This window comes from Zootoca vivipara, chromosome 7 (genome assembly GCF_963506605.1).
Source record: "Zootoca vivipara chromosome 7, rZooViv1.1, whole genome shotgun sequence".
In the NCBI taxonomy this organism is placed as follows: domain Eukaryota; kingdom Metazoa; phylum Chordata; class Lepidosauria; order Squamata; family Lacertidae; genus Zootoca; species Zootoca vivipara.
The window spans coordinates 51,856,479-51,873,969 of record NC_083282.1 but is presented as its reverse complement, the minus strand read 5'-3'; the positions used below and the strand labels follow the sequence as shown (position 1 = coordinate 51,873,969).

Sequence of the window (17,491 nt, the reverse complement as noted above, 5' to 3'; positions counted from 1 at the left end):
AGCATTATTTTTTGATACCTTGAGGGTGATAGTGCAGGGATGGTGACTGCAGAGGCTTAACTCGCACCAGAATCAAGGCTTTTGTTAACTCTTCCTTGTCCTGTACCATTAGCAAAGCACATCCATTGGTTTTCCCCATTTGTATCTTCTGACTCTCGCTCAGCAGTCAGGGAAGTCCAAATGCAATGCTTATTATGCAGAGTGAGACAACTTAGGGAATAGTGCCTCATGTGAAAACTCTTGCTACCCTCACCAAAGATCAGCTTTAACTGTTAGAACAAGAATGGGGCATATTCAGAACTTTCTGAGCATAACGAAAAGAAAGCAGGGCTTTGTCAAACCTTGAGCCACATTATCCAGCTGTCAGACGGCGTGCACGTCAGTGGCTTGCTCTTAGTATCAGGCTTGGGCTGGAGTTCAAATTAAGTCTTGAGTTTGAACTGGGAGAGAAATCTAATTTAAGTCGGAAGTGCAGCATCAGCTAGTCACTAATCTAGGAGTCAGAACTACTCCTTGTTCACCTTCCACCCCAGTGACCTGATCAACCTCAGCATGAAGCTCATCTTGTAAACATGACAGCTACACCTACATCAGGAGATGTTAAAGAGTACGAGAATCAAACAAGAATTAAAATCCATATAACATTTACATAGATCAGTTATCATTTTTGTATACACAGTAATACAGTCACAATATATATATATATTTATTATATATATATATATACCTTTTTGTTTTAAATTACACAATCAATGTACAAAAAAAACACAGGTGCATTGCTGAGACAACAGCATTCTTCAAAGTTTTTCTTAACCTAACAAAACAAAACAAAAGTTGAAGGTCGGAAAAATATTGTCTATGTTATCCAGTATGCAGCATGTTTTGTTCAGAAACAACACTTGGTTCACTGGCTCCAATAATTTGTAAGATAAACAGGTTGCAGTGGAGGAGGAAGGATGGCGGCTCTATGTAAAGAAACCTGGGGAAGGGGATAGCTGTAGAAGGGGATGACTGGGGGCATTCAAGGAAAGATTTGAAGACTCATATATAGACTAGCTAAGTTACAATAGCTATAAGCATCTGTGGGTCCCCAGCTGGATGAATCCAATGTAGGCGAGCACACTTTGGAAGAGGAATGTTAATAAAAGTGTACTATAAGCAGACATGAAACAAGGAGCCTTCTGGTAAACAGAAGCAAACAGAGCACTCTCTGAGGTGAGATATGCGAAATGAACAAATTAGGAATGGGAGGTAGCTGGATGATGGAAACATCAGATTCTATCAGTTTGAAATATGTCAACCAAAGATGGGTCAAGCCCAGGTGATGTGCAGCATTGATGATATGCACCATGTACACTGTGCTACCATGGAGAAGAGAAATTGAGAAAAGAACTGCTGAGACTTCACTCTAATCTACTTTGCCATTAGCTAATCTAGTTTCTCAGATTAAAAAAAAGGCTGCAAGGAACCCATGTATTTGAGTAAAGGGCAAGAATTTTCCCAAGGTAAGGAAGCCTGAGAAGATAAGAATACAGAAATGAATTGTGATTATTTCAGCTTCCTAACTTTTGGAGAAGAAAATACAACTTCTTAAAAGCCTATCTGGCCAGAGCTATTTAAAAAATCAACAATTGAACAATTCATGAATAAACAGATTTGAAGGAATGTCTTTACATTTGAGAGATTTTTTTGGACAAAGATATTCTTAAAGATAATCAAATCAAATTTGCTTCCTCCCCTTAATCTCATCTAATCCTACTTTTCCACAAATGTCACCAGCAACAATTTTGCTTCCCTTTAGATCAAATGCTGTAATTATGCTTGACATATCGATTCCCGATTTATATTGCATCACACACAATCACTTTGTGAATAGCTCTGTTTGCAGAAGGACTCCTCTGTGTGCAACTTTCTTTCCATGTACCAAAGTTCATTCCATTCATGGAACCAACTGGTATTTGCTTCTTCATCCTTTGTGTTGGAATGGCCGATTCAGATCAGCATTTAGTGCTGGTCTTCCATCCAATAATTTTTTCCCCATTGAATACCAGAAATTAGTTACTCTGATTGGAGAAATTTCCACTGAAATGCTTGGATCTACTCTGTGACTTTCTATTGATGAATTTTACACCAAATCACCTATAGAGAAAGGGCGGCCTCACCTATGCTAGCAGGAATACATCCAAAGTCAGTTAAGCAATATGTAGGTGGTACAAAATATATTGTTTCTTTATTGATCCTTGTAGGGCTCAAACTCATGTCCTGTTCTCAGACAGGACAAAGGCTTGCTAGAAGATTCAATTTATTAAGCATGTTAGAGAACTTAAAAATAATGAAGGATCCTCATTTACTGGCACAGAAGGGTTCCTGAATAATAAACAAGTTTGGATCCCAGTTCAATGATATCTTTGGCCAAACAGAGGGGTGACTGAAAAAACTGTCATCCTATGCTAATTTCTCCTATGGTAGCTTCTTCAGCTCTAGATAGGTGGTTCTCTTGTGCCAACTGTGAGGGATTTGGATGGGGAAAGGTAGGAAAATTTCACTTCCCTTTGATCTAGAATGCAGGTGGGGGACTCATTCATGCCTGAAGTCTGCATTCTTTCTGGACAACTTTCCGAGGGTCGCATGCCACAGGTAAAAGTGGGTGGAGTGACAAATGTAGAGTTTACCTTTGTACAGTAGGCTAGTTTCTATGCACACCAATTTTATCCTCCATAAGCAGGAGACACTAGGAGTTCAAGGGCACACTCCAGCCAGGGAAAAATACTCAGTGAAAAGCAGGGCCAGGGAGGGTGTGTGGTCTGAGGAGAGTTCTGAGGGACAGACAGAGAGGCCTGGAAGGTTTGGTACTTGGGTCTCACATTCTCCACCCCTGGTCTAGGGGCATGCTAACTTCTTACCAGTTTCCTTAATCTATCTGGTACATAGCTATCCCAACCAACTAATTTCTCGTTTCCAGTATGAACACAGAATACTTCTGGAGGCTGAAGCAAGCCAAACACAATTTCACTGCTGACGTGGACCTTTATGTGTTTGGGATTACATTTAATCTAAACTCTAGGCATCCATCCACACTGTCCTCAGCTCAAAGAGCTGAAGGGCTAACACTTTGGCTGACGCATCCTGGCCAGCCCTCAAACTCCTTCCTTCTACTTCTGTGGAACAAATGCTTTTCCCAAACAGGACGGAGCTTCAACATGGATTTGGCGCTTTATCTGGGATTCCATCACAAATATTCCTTTTAGCAATCTTCTTATACTGCCTGAAAAAGGGACACAGCACCTCACTTTAGAACAAACTTTTCTCCGCAGTCTGGGTTATCTTTTCTGCTATCCTTGAGTCATCTGACTACTTCCATGGCTCCAAACTGTTCAAAATCAATGCACCAAATCAGACACATCTGCTGCTAATATTACAATGTGCACAGAAATCCAACCGGACTTTCCAATACTTTAAGGATACTTCTTCCCGGCACCAGCGCTGGCATCTATTACCACTCACACATCTCATCTGCTGAATTCCTTCTACGTCATATGTTGCATGACATCACACTGACAACTTCCTGTTTCCTTAATCATTAACTACGTAGGTTTTCCCACCCCAATTGATACAGAGATGCAGCCTCCCACCTCACTTTGGAGAACTTAACCCTGTTCACACTATGAAATTTCCAGTCAACATCTGGGCAGTTGTTGATATATTCTCGATAGCTAAAGGCTTGGATTCCAATCAAGTATATGTTTCCAAAGGCATCCTGTAGCAACTGAATGGGCAATCTTGTTTAAGAATGAAAACTGCGGCAAATCACCACTTTCAGGAAAGGTTTTTGGACCATAGCACAACAATGAATTTATCTGTCAAAGAGTGCCTGGTGGTCTGTCTGATTATGCAGGCAGCCTAAATTAGCTATCACAGGCTTGCATCTCATTGTTTTCCTGCTTCAATAGATACTCTCAGAATGGAAACAGCACAGAAATCTGTGTTGTTTTTGAATTAAAGGGATGGATTTGCTCCACCCCTAACTGATCAGGTTCCCAGTAATGGAGCCCAAGTTCTGCAAAAGAAACTGGGAGAAAGGAGCAAGTGAGGTACACTTGAATTAATTGCATAGGGTGTTCATCTTGAGCTCAAAGTTTCAGTATGTCTCCAGTCAGCAGGAGAAGCCTTATCATGCTCCAAATATATGGGGGAAATGGGATCTTGGGGCTCTGCATGGCGAACCCTTTGATTTAAATAGCATATGCATACAATAATTCCAGCAAATGCAATGGCTCAGGATGATCGGTTGACTAGTAGAATATTACTGTGCAAGAACGCTGACTGAGGCTTTTTGCAGAAGACAAAGAGCAGCTGTCTTGTTGCTTTTCAAAACGGGAATAGGCAAGAAAGAAAACGCAGAAGGGAAATGGGCAGGAATAACAAATCAAATAACAAATCCTCCTTATTTTTTACTTGTTCAGTCTATTCAGATAGGGTGAAGTGGATTTAATGGCCCCAGCAGCAGAAGTGCCAGGGATTTCAGAATTGTTCAGGCCAATTGCAGGGTAGATCACAAATTCATTAGCCTTAAAAACCAACCAATCAGAAGCCTTGTTGGTCAGGTTTTAAGGACTTGAGGTCCTGACTTTCACTTATTAAGGAAGCCCTCCAGAGACAGTGTTGACCTTTTCGTATCTCATTATCTCAAACAGAAGGGAAGAAAATAAAAAGATTAAAGCGATCACAAAATACTCTTCAGAAATGTCTATTAAAAAAATAAGATCGGTCGGAAAATATGTTTGGATATTTCTAATTGTGCTGAGTGGGTGACGGGACGGCAAAATGGCTACTTGGCTGGAATAGAGAGATAGGCGATGACAGCGGGTTGGTTTGTTTTTCTGACAGCAGTGAGGAGAACACGATAAAACTAGATAGACTCCACATAGTTAGCTGGATAAAGACCCAGTTGCCCGTTGTCCAGACGCCCTTTGCACCAGCCTTGTTCGTCTTCTTCACCTAATTTGGTTAATTCATCACCTAGAAGAAGAAGAAGAAATTTGAAATTGGCGGCTCCTTGTCAATCTATCGCAGTAAAGGGCAAATGGCATCAAAGGACGGCGGTGTTTTCCCAACTGCCCACTTTTCTGCTCCAAATCTCTCACACTAGCTGCTTTCAGCACATATTTAACCTGTTGCAATTCTGTGCAGGGAAAAACAATGGGCTGCATGATTTCAAGCAGGAAAAAGGTTTGCGGGGAAAAGCCTGAAGGTCCCCATCCTTCTGCTATCCTCAAATTCTCAGAGCACATCCACATTTTGTTTTGTGTTGCGCTTTCTAAGCACAGGTCCAGGATTTCTAGGTCTGTGTCAGAGCAGGTTGTTGTTTTTGGTCTCCCCACTTTCGCTGGGAAAACTTGCATTTTAATGCTGAATTGGAACAGTTTGAAATCCATGGAAAACCCGATAGCCATTTGTTCCGATTCAGGGTTGACAGCAAGTTTTCTTGGGAAAAGCAGTGGGGCACAGGCGCGCGCGCCCCCCCCCCCCCACAAACCCCACTGAGACACAGACCTAGAAATCCTGGACCTGTGCCTAGGAAGGGCAGCACAAAAGGTAGTGTGGATAAGCCCTCAGTCTCCCAAGGCTGTTTTACATTAAAATATATAATAATAATAATAATAATAATAATAATAATAATAATAATAATAATAATTTATTTATACCCCGCCCATCTGGCTGAGTCTCCCCGGCCACTCTGGGCGGCTCCCAATTAAATCAGCATTAAATATTAAAAGCTTCCCTAAACAAGGCTGCCTTCAGATGTCTTTTAAAATTAGGATAGCTGCTTATTTCCTTGACATCTGACAGAAGGGCGTTCCACAGGGCAGGTGCCACTACCGAGAAGGCCCTCTTTCTGGTTCCCTGTAACCTCACTTCTCACAATGAGGGAACTGCCAGAAGGCCCTCGGTGCTGGATCTCAGTGGGGGTGGAGGGGCTGAACGGTGGGGGTGGAGGCGCTCCTTCAGGTATACAGCACCAAGGCCGTTTAGGGCTTTAAAGGTCAACACCAACACTTTGAATTGTGCTCAGAAACATACTGGGAGCCAGTGTAGATCTCTCAGGACTGGTGTTATGTGGTCCCGACGGCTCCCAATCACCAGTCTACCTGCTGCATTCTGGATTAGTTGTAGTTTCTGGGTCACCTTCAAAGGTAGTCCCACGTAGAGCGCATTGCAGTAATCCAAGCAGGAGATAACCAGAGCATGCACCACTCTGGCAAGACAGTCCGCCGGCAGGTAGGGTCTCAGCCTGCGTACCAGATGGAGCTGATGCCCTGGACACAGAATTAACCTGTGCCTCCATGGACAGCTGTGAGTCCAAAATGACTCCCAGGCTGCGTACCTGGTCCTTCAGGGACACAGTTACCCCATTCAGGACCAGGGAGTCCTCCAAACACAAAAAGGGGAACAACAGTGGCAGGGAGGGAGGGGAGGCCAAGGTAACAGGTGGTGGTATGAAAGGTCGGGGTAATGGGACCCTACAGAAAGTATATTGTCTGGAGCCTTCCCAAACCTGGCATCACTTCTGGGGAACTTAAGGTGAGAGCACATATGTACAAGCTGCAGGAACATCTATGTTTTCACCACCATCACCACCAATTAAATTTGCATACCGCCCTATACCTGCAGGTCTCAGGGCAGTTCACAGGATAAAATAATGGTATAAAAATACAGAATAAAGAGGAAGGGTTTTGCATGGTGCCTAAAGGTGTATAATGAAGTCGCCATGTGAACTTCCCTGGGGAGAGCATTCCACAGAAGGGGAGCCACTGCAGAGAAGGCCCATTCTCGTGTGTTCCCACCCTTCAGACCTCTTGAGGAGGAGCCACACGAAGAAGGGCCTCAGGGTCTGGGGAGGTTCATATGGGAAGAGGCGGTCCTGAGCCGTTTAAGGCTTCATAGGTCAAAACCAGCACTTTGAATTGGGCCTGGAAATGAATTGGTAGCCAGTGCTGTTGGACCAGGATTGGTGTAATGTGCTCAACCTGTCTTGTCCAGTGAGCAACCTGGCCACTCAATTCAGCACTAGCTGAAGTTTCTGAACAGTCTTCAGAGGCAGCCCTACGTATAACGCATTGCAGTAATCTAACCTTGAGGTTACTAGAGCATAGACAACAAGGAGGTTGTGGCCAGTATCTGTGAAACAGCACTAGCCCAGGCAGCAATCTGTCATCTGTTCATCTCAGCCATCACCACTTAGCAAATCTTACGACATACCTGCTTTGAAACTCAGCTCGTCCTGCTCCTGCCCGTCATAGTCATACAGAGCTCGTACGCGCACGCCTTTTGCAGCTGGCTCTTCCTCGAAGGAGTTGGCACCACCATTGGCTTCGCTGGAGTTGAAGGTGTTGCCGCCCTCGTCATCTGACCACTCGGCAGCGTAGGCTTGGCTACGATCATAGCTGCTCACGCTGGCAATGCAATAGGGCACCATGAGAACCGATACTATAGCACAAAGCCCCCGGAGATGGCTAAGCACAGCGGCACTCTATGGCCTCCAGTTCCCAGGATTTTTTGGCATACTCACCTGCCACGGTCCCCAGCTTGTGCTGCTGCCTCCCCACCCCCACTGGAATTGGATGCGTTGCTTGTTTCAGTCTTTTTTGGAGGTTTCTCTTTCCTTGCTACTGGTTGTGCTGCTGCATCTGGGTTCCACTCCTGCAGCCAAGGAAATGTGCCATTGATTTCTGCTCTTCACACTGCTCTTCTAACCCCCAGTTCTAGTCATAAGAAGGGCCCTGTTTCCTTTTGCCTTCCTTTCTGCCACAGTGGCCCCACTGGGTGCCTCTGGGAACCGCCAAAACAGGGCACGAAGGCAGTAGTCTTCTCCTGCTCTTGCTCCTCAGCAGCTAGCATTCAGTGGCAAATTGCTTCTCTGAATATCAAAGCTCAAGAGACCAACTGAGGCTAGCAGCTGTTGATTCTGCAGGCTACAGCCTACCTGACATAAAGTGAAGGGTCACAGCTCAGTGGTAGAGAACCTGTTTGCATGCAGAAGGTCCCAAGTTCAATCAACTGCATCTCCAGGTAGGCATGGGAGACAACTCTGTTTGAAATCCCATAAAGACTCTTCTAGTCAGTGTAGATCAAGGTTTCCCAAACTTGGGTCTCCTGCTGTTGTTGGACTACAACTCCCACCATCCCTAGCTAGCAGGACCACTGGTCAGGGATGATGGGAATTGCAGTCCAAAAAACAGCTAGAGGCCCAAGTTTGGGAAACCCTGGTGTAGATTATACTGAGCTACAGAATTGCAGCCACCTCAGTTTTCGGCGTAAGAGGACAGCTTCTTACCTCTACCTGAGGCCAGTTCATGGGCATTCCTGGGCCACTAGTGTTGCGGAACCATCGTAGGTCTTCTTGCGCATCGGCAGTGCGGATGGTCTGCTCCAGCTCACGGTACACCTTACTATAACTGCTTGTTTCAAACAGACATACAAGCAAACACACTTCTCTCAATACTAAGCATGAGTAATGTGGCAAAAGCAGCAGCTGGGGAAGGGCTGTTGCACATGCTTTTCATACAAAAGCTCCCAAGTTCAACCCTTAGCATCTTAAGATACGGCTAGGAAAGGCTCCTCTCTATCTGTGAAACCCTGGAGAGTTGCTGCTTGCCGGTGTAGTCCACGTTGAGCCAAGGCAGCCTCTTGCGCTCATCATCTATAACCAAGGAAACCTGAGCACCTAGATTGTTCTAAGTAAGCACAAGGGGGCGCAAGCGGCACATAAATTGCACCAGCACTGGCTTTGAAGTGCAAGGAGGATGGCAGTGTGACTTTGCTGCTATGCCATCTGTGATTCATTATAGAGGTGTCTGAGCATCCTTACCAAAAAATCTGGCTGTTTAAGCAAGATTGTAAAATATCTATCTCCAAGGACAGCCCATTTTCCTTTCAAGTTCTTCACCTTCAAGCGATGATGGCTCATTTTTATTTGGGATACCTTCTTTATTTGGGGCTTATTCCTACTGTCTTTGAGGAGCTATCCTCTGGGTGTATCATATCACTGCTATATGTTTTCGGCAGATTCTGAAGCCTTTCCTGTTCATCCAAGTAGTCCCTGTTTAGGGAAGTTTTTAATGTTTGATGTTTTATCACATTATTATTATTATGCTGTTGGGAGCTGCCCAGAGTAGTACAGAGTACACCCCAGATGGACGGGGTATAAATAATAAATCAATAATAATAATTATCGTTATCATTATCATTGATATTGGTTGGTATATTATGTTGTCATTGTGGAGATGGAGAAAACTGTATTACTTCATATATGATTTTATATTTTTGTGTACTGCTTTGAAATTCTGAATTATTAAGCAGTGTAGAAGTGTTTTCAATCAATCAATCAATCAATTTAGCTTCTGACACATTTATGACCTTTAGTTTCAGGATTGTGCAATCCAAACCAACTTTTTCCTTGCAGTGGTCTTATGATATGATTTTGTCCACCAATGCATCCACAAGATGCAGATAGAAACATACTTTGTGCTTATGACAATTATTTAGACAGCCCTGGCTCAAGCTTTCAACCTTCTTAGATTTCCAGCTACAGCTCCTACAGCAGGGAGAACCTTTGGACTTGTTGCTTGTTGCTGGGAGCTGCATTAGCTAATACAGTGGTACTTCAGTTTAAGAACAGCCCTGTTTAAGAACTATTCAGTTTACAAACTCCACAAAACTGGAAGTAGTGTCCCGGTTTGTGAACTTTACCTTGGTCTAAGAATGGAAGCCGAATGGTGGAAGGGCACTGGCGGCATGAGGCCTCTTTAGGGAAAGCACAGCTTGGTTTAAGAATGGTTTCAGTTTAAGAACGGACCTCCGGAACGGATTAAGTTCATAAACTGAGGTACCCCTGTATAGAATTTCTGAAAGGAAAAATATCCCAATGTTTTTATGAGCTCCACTAGGCCTCCTCCTAGTTTAGGGTGGCTCTCAAGATTTGAAACCCACAGCCACCATTTGGTAGGCTCCAGGCTTGCACAGTAACACACACACTCTCACTGTCACCTCATCTGCAGTTACAGATTTTGGGATGCTGAGAGCCATCCAGCCTTGGAGGCCTCAGCTCTAAACAATACCTATAATATATCAAATGTTTTTGTGCCCCCCCCATCCCCAAAAGGCAGCCTGAGATCTCTTTCATACATACACACATATTCCCCAACTGTGGATGGAGAATTTACTAAATTACACATTACCCATCTCCCCCACAATAATACAGTTCAAATTTTGTGTAGGCCTATACGTATAAAATAACCAGGCATGCTTCTGGTACTTGAAAAATAAACACTGCTGCTGCTAATGCGCCACACATCTGCTCAGACATTGCACTGGCTGTCTGGGGACTGTGAATTAATTTGCTTCTGCCACTGAATGTCCCCTTGCTGCCCTAAAAGATATACTAGAAGCTTGTTAATGAGAATGGCAACTCTTCTCTCTTCAGCTTCCTTCTATGGCTGGATCTACATGTGCAGCAGGTTGAGATTGGTGTTACACAGCTCTGTGAGGAGGCTGAATAACAAGGGGAATTGGGGTTATTCTTTTAGGGGACTCCCCGCCCCCAAGTTGAAGTATCAATAACCTCCCCAAAACAGATCAGGGTCCTTCCAAAGCCTTGCATTGCTCTGTCACCTTATTTCTGCATTTTTCTGTTCTGTTTTCCTATAAATCTCTGTTTCACTAGACCCTCAAGAAGTGAGGCTCTCCAAAATGCTGCATGCAGAACATTTAGGAGCTCTAGATTTCTTTTTGTGCTAAAGCACAGCAGCAGAGAATGTTTTAAAGAGTTGTTGACATTTTCTACAGGTCTGTTTCAAAGTTTCAGGGCACTTCCAGATTGCTGCTATTTTCAGGTGGGATTCAAGCACACTCTAGCAAATTCATGCTACCCAGTTAAAAGTTGATTTGATGCTCTTGCACAAGAAACCTCTTTCCCCCTCAAAGTCAGACTTTTTGTGATAAGGAAAGTAACAGAAAAACACACTGGAAAGTGTGGGGCGACCATTGCTTGCTGCAATGTCATATAATCTCTCCACAAGCACATCAGAATGAATGCACAATAAATAGCCAACACTGTCTAACCTCCCAGCAAACCTTGTGCAAGCAAATCGGGATGAATGCTCAATAAACAGGTTACCTGGAAGCAACTGCGGGAAAATATGATACCTGTTGTTCTCCGCCAGGTTCAGGTGCCGCTTGATGTCCAACAGCACCTCCTTCAAGAAGATGAGTCTCTTCTCTTCGAATTGCTGGCATTGCTCAAAGACCTGCTCCATACTTTCCATGTACTGTGGGGTACACTTACTAAGCTCATCCACCACCTTTTCATACTTGTCCTGGGTCTGTGTACACAAAAGGGGGACTCAGATTAAGATCCAGTTACTAAGAACAGCACCCTGTTCCCACAGCAAGACCTGCCTAGGCAGGCTTTCTGGGCTGGATATTCAGTGTGCTTAAACACGTCTAGCTCCACTGTTTTCAATATGTACCTACATAGGTTTTGACTGCCTAGGTTTATTTCTGAGTAGCGCTGAATTAAAACTAATTTAAGTCAGCTGCAGCCATCTATAGAGAAGACTTCTGGAAGGCTCTGTGGCATTGCTTTAGAAAAGAATAAATGTTGTTGATGAAACACAATACAGAAATGGATGGGAACAGAAGTCCCAAGTTCACTATGGACTGCTCAAGAGCCATGCATGAACTTGTATCAAGACCTGATAAAGAGGTTCAGATAGTGTACAGCAGGCATCCCCAAACTTCGGCCCTCCAGATGTTTTGGACTACAATTCCCATCATCCCCGACCACTGGTCCCGTTAGCTTGGGATCATGGGAGTTGTAGGCCAAAACATCTGGAGGGCCACAGTTTGGGGGATGCCTGGTGTACAGTATATGTTTCAGAAACATGAAAGAAACCAAAGACAGTGGATATCAGGGAAGCAATGGAACAACCCCCCATCCTCTCCTCCTGCATGCTGTTCTGGTGGTTCTTCCCTATCCCCAAGCCAATTTTAGGGGATACAGCAAGAAGGAGAGGCAAGGAAAGCTGCTGATGGGGATCGTTAGGTGAATCCTGCCCAGTGCCCAGAACTGCATTACCAGCTCTGGGGCAGTAAGGCATTATGGAGGAATTATTTTTCCAGCTCCTGTGTAGCAGCAAGTAGGTCACCAGATTCACCTCACAGCAGTGGGGAGAGGCAGGAGAGAGACTGACAGATGCTGCACAGGGCAGAGGGTATCATTGCCCACACTATTTTTCACGGCCTTAGTGCCATAAAAGCAGCAGCGAGGTAGGAAGTGAATTGTTGGTGAAGAGAAACCAATGATCCTGCCCATTGCTGCAGGCTTCTCCTGTGTTAGCAAGTGAACATTTTGTCAGTCAGCTACAGAGGACCAAATGTAAAGCTTTCCTCAAAGCCCAGGAACATTGGAAGTAGGAGTATGGACTTCTTCCCAACTCTACTGGTTCCCCCATCCCTGGGTGCTACTGAGAACGTTGCAGTGCCGATGACCAGGGAGGAAAAAGGGCAAGCAGGGGCAAAGCAGACTTGCATGACTCAATTACACCTGGATCATGTGAACAAGAAAAAGAATGCATGTGTAAAGATGAGTAGGATGTACATGAGTGGATGCATGTGAGAATGGTGTGAACTGTGCTGTAGGAGAGAAACAAAACGATAAGAGAATATGGATGTGAGCACAACAGACGAGGGGGCAGGCATGCAGAGGGGCAAGGATGATAAAAGGCCTTTTGTGTAAGGATGAGGAAGTGAATGTATTAGAAGGTTGTTCATGTTTGGGTAAGAGTGTGCATGCACATACTGTAAAACATTGTGCGTGCATCTGTTCCTTTTTTTTGTCTGCGCCTTTATCTACATGTGAAGATGGTTGCGTTTCTCAGGTGTTCAAAGGGAGAAATATCCATGTGTGTCAATTTGTCTATATCCTTGGTGGTCACTCCTACCTTTTGCACATCCTGCTTGCATTTTTCCACTTTGTCTTGCAGCTTCTTTTGCTGATCTGGAGTGATGGACTGCTCAGCTTTACTGTTGGCTTCTCGGGTCATGGCGAGCTTCTCCTCTTTGCATGCCAGGTGATACGCTTTCTTGGCTGTTTCCAGCTGGTTTGAGTTGAGAAAGAAGGAAAGGGTGACTGCTGAGGCCCAGTACAACATTCCTATCCCCTGTTTCTTATGAAACTGCTGCAATAAGATTGAGGCCAGAAATGCTCACTTTTGCCTGAAACAAAGAATTCCTCTCCATTACAATTCCACCCACCCTTCATAAAGCCCATTGCCCATGCTTTCAAAAAATCCAAACTCTGTGCTTAGAAACCCAATTTGGCTACTGTAGTAAACTGCACAAGTACATAGCAATGCTTTCTCTGTAACCATGAAGACTAGAAACTTGAGTTTTCTTGTTACAATGAAAGCTCTGGTTTTCAGAATTAATCAGGTTCTGCAAAGTCAAATTATGTGGTTCACAGCTATATGTAGATTACTAGAGAACTGGCGAATACTTCTTACTTCCTAAGGGTGTGTGTGTGTGTGTGTGCGCGCGTGCGTGTGCGTGCGCGTGTATGAATGAGGATGTCCCTCAGCCACACGGAGACCCATCTAGGTCTATGAAAGTATAAACTAAACCATGAAGGTAGGGCTCTACAGACATTGGATACATAGGCAACAGGATCCTTTTTTGTGCCACACATGGTGATCTTTCTATTATCCTGCAGGTATGACTTGATTCTCTTAAGATAAAACAGGCTCCTGCCCACATCCCACTTTAGGGTTCTGTGGCTAAAATGGGATGAGGATGCTCTCTCAACCACAGCCCAAGGAAGCTGTTGGGTTCCTTTCCTCCATAAAATGATTGAACTCATGAGTCACTCTGCCCTTTTCTCCTCCTCCAGCCCTTCCTACCTCCTTCATCTTCTTGGCCCAGGGTTTCTGTGCTTTCCGAAAACCATCCTCTGCTTCCTTGGCCTCCTTGAAGCCTCCCATGATCTGTTTGTGGAATGCATCCTTCTGCCAGTTCTTCACCTTCTCGAAGTCGTCGTTCAACAAGCTATTCTTCACTTCCTGATGCAGCTCGCTCACCTTGTCCGCCTCTGTCATTATGGCCATCCACGCTTTCTCCAAACTGCCGTACTGTGGGCCTATGTACCGAGAGCACCAGCAAGGCTGGGGTGACCATTGGGCATCCTGAAATAACACCCTGTTCCTCCCTTGCAGGCTACACACTCTCATAATGAACTCACAATCTATCAAGGGGCTGTAACCTTTGCCAGTTTGCTGGTTGGAACACTGCAGCAGAGAACCGAGAAGTACATAGTGACAAGAGCCTTGAACAATATCTAGGCGCTCTAGTTCTTAGAGCAGGGAGTGAGAAACCTGTGGACCTCCAGGAGCCGCTGGACTCAGCAACAGCCCCATCCACTCCAAATAGCATAGCCGATGGGTCTGCACTAATATGCATCAACCATGGACTGTGATTGTATGCACACTTATTTGGGAGTACGTCCTGCTGGACACAGTAGGGCCTGCATCTTTGTAAACATGCATTTCATCAGGCTGCAAGAAAGAAGTGAGATTTTTAAAACTCTTGTTGTGCTTACAAAGCTCATGAGGTTTTAGCTGATCTGACTCATTTTATGAATAGCTTAATATGTTGGGCTTTGTTGTGCATTATTATTCTAATTTATCTGTTTATTGAAAACTTCTTGGGCCAAATGTGTACTTGGAAACAATAAATTTCTGAATAAATAACCAATAGTCTGGGAAGGGCCATGCAGCAGCAACTTGTTCACAGAGCCCCAGCATAGCTTTTACTATTAGATGAAACTAATCTAAAATAATTCCTGGGGAAACATTCTTCCTCTACATTACACAGAGGGTGGGGAGGAAGGACTGATGCCACCTTGCAAATTGCTGTTCCTGTTTCTTCCATTTCCCACCTGCTCTCCCCATTCTGCCCCACCCCAGTATGGAGGAGAAATACCTTTCTCTATTAGCTGCCTCCACCGTTTGGACCAATCAATCAGCTGCTGGGAATATGCCTTCTCGATCTTGGCCCGCTCTTGGACACAGTTCATCAGGTCATTGCACAGCCGATATCCATCATCAATCCGTTTCACCGTCCGTTTGTAGTTCCCCACCTGCCAGACACATGAACAGCTGCATGGTACGAGTGACTAGCTGTAGTCCCAAAGATAGTCCTGGAGGCCAGCCTGGCTCTGAGCAACCAGGAGAGCAGAAAGAATAACAGATTCTTATCTCTCCAACCCAACGTGAGCCACAAGTTTGACATGTGGGTGGGGCTAATCCGATGATTGTTTATGCTAGCACAGCCCCCTGTACAGCTCTTTGCAGTCCCCATGATCAGCTGCTTTTGGGGGCTTGCAAGGAGCCACATACAGTGCCATGCAAGTCAGCAGATCACTGCTTGCAAAGTGCAGTGCACCGAGCTTTTGCAAGCACCAACAATCAGCTGGTTGTCTGTGCTTGAAAAGCGATGTGCATGGGGCTTCGCAAGTGTTGCCAACCTGCTGATCAGCACCGTCTGAAAAACCCCTTTGCCCCAGCTGCATCTTTACCTACCCTACACCTGATGTCAGGAGGGTATGGTTTGGCCAAATTGGAGAAGGCCAATTAGGTCTGTGGGCCAGATGTTCTTCACTGCTACCCTACATGATATCAGTGAATCAGGGGTCCTTTAGTGAATGTGATGATGGCACAGTGCTAACTAGCCAATTAGATTTACTCTACTGAAGACAAGCAAAGCTGACTGAAGGTGAGGGCAAAACTTCCTGGACTGGTCAGAGGGATGATCCTATTCCATCAGGTCACTAATTGCTCCCACACTAATACAACTAGCAAGGTCACTTTCGTCCCCTTTGACTGCACCCCCCCCCCCCCAATGCAGAATAAGGGGCCCACTCTGCAGGTGCCAGCCATGTCAGCAAAATGTGCCCCTTTTTAACCAGTGAGTAACCACAACTAGTTAGATTAGAAGGTAGAGGTTCCAGGGTAGAAGCATGACTTCCAGAAGCTCGTGAGCTCTGGAAACTTTTGCTTTAGAAATTAAGTATTAAGAAGGTGCCTAAGTTGTGGGGACAACATCTTCTAGAAGGAAAAGCATCAGAAGAGCAAACTGTATATGATCAACACTGCTTTTATCCAGAAGGTTCTCTCCATCTTCTACCCTTTTCTTCTGCAAAAATCCATTGCACTGCTGTTGAAAGCCTATGGCAATGCATGGCTTCCCTTCTCTAGAACCTTGGGTTCAAAAGTCAATCAGGACCACCAATCAGGAATCTCATTTGCATGAGGGAAGCTTGGGTTGGACCTTGGAGGGACTGTATTATGCTGCCTCCCTCCTCAGCCAGTGTTTCTTCAGAAGATAACGTATGTGGTTTGTGCCGAGGGGACTCTTACCTCCCAGAAACTGTCAGTTATTTCCTCAGCAGATGCCGCAGACTCATCATAGGAGCCTGACATGGTTTGTGGCCCTTGGAGTTTATGGCAAAATGTTCAGCCACTCTGCAGACCTCATGCACTGCAAGGGATAAGAAAAGATGAGAAGAAAGATCATGCAAACTTTGAAAGGAACCATGGCTGGCCCAAGACATTTTGCCACCTGAGGCAAAGAGCAAGATGGCACCCGCCCCTTCCATTCCAGGTGTGGAAGCCATTCCAGGTCTTGTCCATGATAAGCACTAGATTTCAGGGTTCCTTTGCAGAAAAAAAGGCTTCTTGTTAGAGCAAAATTAACATTCCTGCAGCCCTCCATCCTTCAAGGTGCATCCTTCAAGATACAATGTACCCATTTCCTTGAATTTTTAGTGGTATTGCCAAATCACAAATAAACAAATACCAGGCCCACAACACACAGCACTTGAAGCAGATAGGAGCTTCCTCTCTTTATCTGCACTAATGGCAGTGCAATGCAGAATATGTTGAAGTTTGACAAGCTGATCCCAGTGGTGTTTCTGTCCCATGCAGCAGCCTATGGAAGTAAACAAGGCTAGATTCTCTTTTCCTATACTCAGGATTATTATTACTTCAGTACCCTTCCCGTCCTCCCAGGATACAAATTATAAAGCTTGCTGGAGATGGCAAGGCAAGAGCCATTGGTCATTTTGTGGCTCTTTGAATTTACTATAGCCTATTAAAATGTTGCCATTCCAGGCTAGGTTAGTGACTCTGCAACCAAGCTCTGTGAGGTGGCTGCTATGGAAGGCCTCCCATTTGGCTAGCGCTTGCTGTCAACATAAATGCTCTCATGAACAGATGGTCACAGATATTAAGTGTCCCTTGCTCATCTCTCAAGCAAACAATGGGGGCCACGCAGGGATGCATGAGGGGCAAGAAGGGGCTTAGTGGAAATGAAGAAGCTGGGAATACAAGGATACAGTACAGTACTTCCATTGCTCCCTTAGGAAACCAAAGCATGCCCT

The 17,491-nt window shown here is 44.9% G+C and overlaps 1 protein-coding gene across 1 annotated transcript in view; it reads right to left on the bottom strand.

Moving 5' to 3' along the window:
• Nucleotides 1-725: 725 nt before the first annotated feature.
• PACSIN1 (protein kinase C and casein kinase substrate in neurons 1) overlaps nucleotides 726-17,491 on the bottom strand; it is a 57,096-nt gene continuing 40,330 nt past the window's right edge. The window contains exons 2-10 of the mRNA XM_035123981.2: nucleotides 16,470-16,590; nucleotides 15,034-15,190; nucleotides 13,956-14,191; nucleotides 13,002-13,157; nucleotides 11,206-11,381; nucleotides 8,336-8,459; nucleotides 7,571-7,701; nucleotides 7,261-7,454; nucleotides 726-5,019 (exon numbers count right to left, since the gene is read on the bottom strand). Coding sequence (XP_034979872.1) covers nucleotides 4,910-5,019; nucleotides 7,261-7,454; nucleotides 7,571-7,701; nucleotides 8,336-8,459; nucleotides 11,206-11,381; nucleotides 13,002-13,157; nucleotides 13,956-14,191; nucleotides 15,034-15,190; nucleotides 16,470-16,532 — 1,347 coding nt within the window. The 5' untranslated portion in view covers nucleotides 16,533-16,590 and the 3' untranslated portion in view covers nucleotides 726-4,909. The remainder of the gene's footprint in view (nucleotides 5,020-7,260; nucleotides 7,455-7,570; nucleotides 7,702-8,335; nucleotides 8,460-11,205; nucleotides 11,382-13,001; nucleotides 13,158-13,955; nucleotides 14,192-15,033; nucleotides 15,191-16,469; nucleotides 16,591-17,491) is intronic.